This window comes from Sphaeroforma arctica (assembly GCF_001186125.1).
Source record: "Sphaeroforma arctica JP610 unplaced genomic scaffold supercont1.43, whole genome shotgun sequence".
Lineage (NCBI taxonomy): Eukaryota > Ichthyosporea > Ichthyophonida > Sphaeroforma > Sphaeroforma arctica.
This window is the reverse complement of record NW_014040515.1, coordinates 115,382-117,720: the sequence shown is the minus strand read 5'-3', so window position 1 is coordinate 117,720 and position 2,339 is coordinate 115,382. Positions and strand designations below refer to the sequence as shown.

Here is a 2,339-nt window from a genome sequence, read left to right as displayed (position 1 = left end):
TAGAGATGCAAACATACGCAGTGGATACGAGACCATATAAAGTGATGCAAACATACGTATTGAATATGAGACCATGTATAGAAATGCAAACATACGCAGTGAATACGAAACCATGTATAGAGATGCAAACATACGCAGTGAATATGAGACCATGTATAGAGATGCAAACATAAGCAGTGAATATGAGAACTTGTATAGAGATGCAAACATACGCAGTGAATATGAGACCATGTATAGAAATGTAAACATGCGCAGTGAATATGAGACCCTGTATAGAGATGCAAACATACGCAGTGAATATGAGACCATGTATAGAAATGTAAACATACGCAGTGAATATGAGACCCTGTATAGAGATGCAAACATACGCAGTGAATATGAGACCATGTATAGAGATGCAAACATAAGCAGTGAATATGAGACCATGTATAGAGATGCAAACATAAGCAGTGGATATGAGAACGTGTATAGAGATGCAAACATAAGCAGTGAATATGAGAACAGTGTATAGAGATGCAAACATACGCAGTGAATATGAGACCATGCATAGTGAGGACAGCATTCAGGGTGCAGACACACGAGTACTGATAAGATTCCGGGCGCTCAGCGAGTTACGGGTGAGGGCGTGCATTCACCTAGACCGATACGGCAATGACCCATATATAGAAGGCACGATACGGCAATGACCCATATATAGAAGGCACGATACTCATCTGGACGTGTCTCTAGATCAGCTATGTAGCTAGACTACACAGTCACACAGTCACATACGGTCTCATGTAGCACAGCAAAATCAGCTATGTAGCTAGACTACACAGTCACACAGTCACATACGGTCTCATGTAGCACAGCAAAATCAGCTATGTAGCTAGACTACACAGTCACGCAGTCACATACGGTCTCATGTAGCACAGCAAAATCAGCTATGTAGCTAGACTACACAGTCACACAGTCACATACGGTCTCATGTAGCACAGCGAGCGGTAGTTTCCATTGGGGAAGTATCCCTCGGGTGTCTGAAACGCCATGCCTGATTTGAGCCACACGTAGTCGTACACGCCCTTGGCTGTTTTAAATCCTTCCTCCACAAGGCCCTGTGTGCAGGCGTGGCAAGGAACGAATCATGTACGGCCTTGTTCTTATTTCGTTGGGTTTTGGGTTTCTATTGGATGGTGTGGCTTTTCGGGGGGGCCTTATTGTATTTTGTGGTGGTCGCAAGTGGCGTAATACGGCTACAGCCGCAATACAGAAGGATAATGCACACACACACATCATAGTTTAAATCGAACGTTTACGTGACATCACTAGTGCACCTCTTTTTGTCATAACACAGACATAGGTCAAAGTACATGAGGGACCGAACAAGCCAAAACAATAAGACTTGCTACTCGAAACGATACATTCGGGAGATTGCAGAGGTTTAGTCGAACAAAACACGCAATCCATACACACAGTGCAAAGACTTCTGAATGCAAGATACAGCACTGCACGCACACACCGGAAACACGTGCGCAGTATACAACCACATGCACACGACAGTCTCTCCATTACATCAGGCCACACACCATGCACAGTAAACAACCACATACACACAACAGTCGTTCCATTGCATCAGGGACACACACCATGCACAGTATAACAACCACACACACCCAACAGTCTCTCCATTACATCAGGCCACACACCATGCACAGGATAACAACCTCATACACCCAACAGTCTCTCCATTACATCAGGCCACACACCATGCACAGTATAACAACCTCATACACACAACAGTCTCTCCATTACATCAGGCCACACACCATGCACAGTATAACAACCTCATACACACAACAGTCTCTCCATTACATCAGGCTACACACCATGCACAGTATAATATCCTCATACACACGACAGTCTCTCCATTACATCAGGCCACACACCATGCACAGTATAATAACCTCATACACACGACAGTCTCTCCATTACATCAGGCCACACACCATGCACAGTATAACAACCACACACACACAACAGTCTCTCCATTACATCAGGACCACGCACCAAGCGAAGTATAACAGCCATATACACTCAACAGTCTCTCCAGTATATCAGGGTCACACACTATGCACAGTATAACAGCCATATACACTCAACAGTCTCTCCATTACATCAGGGCCACACACCATGCGCAGTATAACAGCCATATACACTCAACAATCTCATCATTACATCAGGGCCTGAGACCCCCACTCGTTCCTGGAGTCATATTTGTACAGGCACGTATGCATGCCATATTTGTACAGACACGTATGCATGCCATATTTATACAGATACGTGCATGTCATATTTGTACA

At 44.4% G+C, this 2,339-nt stretch overlaps 1 protein-coding gene across 1 annotated transcript in view; it reads right to left on the bottom strand.

Annotated features, from left to right (window-relative positions):
* The window catches only part of SARC_01140 (hypothetical protein), a gene marked incomplete at both ends in the record, with an annotated part of 6,331 nt that overhangs the window by 561 nt on the left and 3,431 nt on the right, over positions 1-2,339 (bottom strand). The window contains one exon of the mRNA XM_014305147.1: positions 961-1,094. Coding sequence (XP_014160622.1) covers positions 961-1,094 — 134 coding nt within the window. The remainder of the gene's footprint in view (positions 1-960; positions 1,095-2,339) is intronic.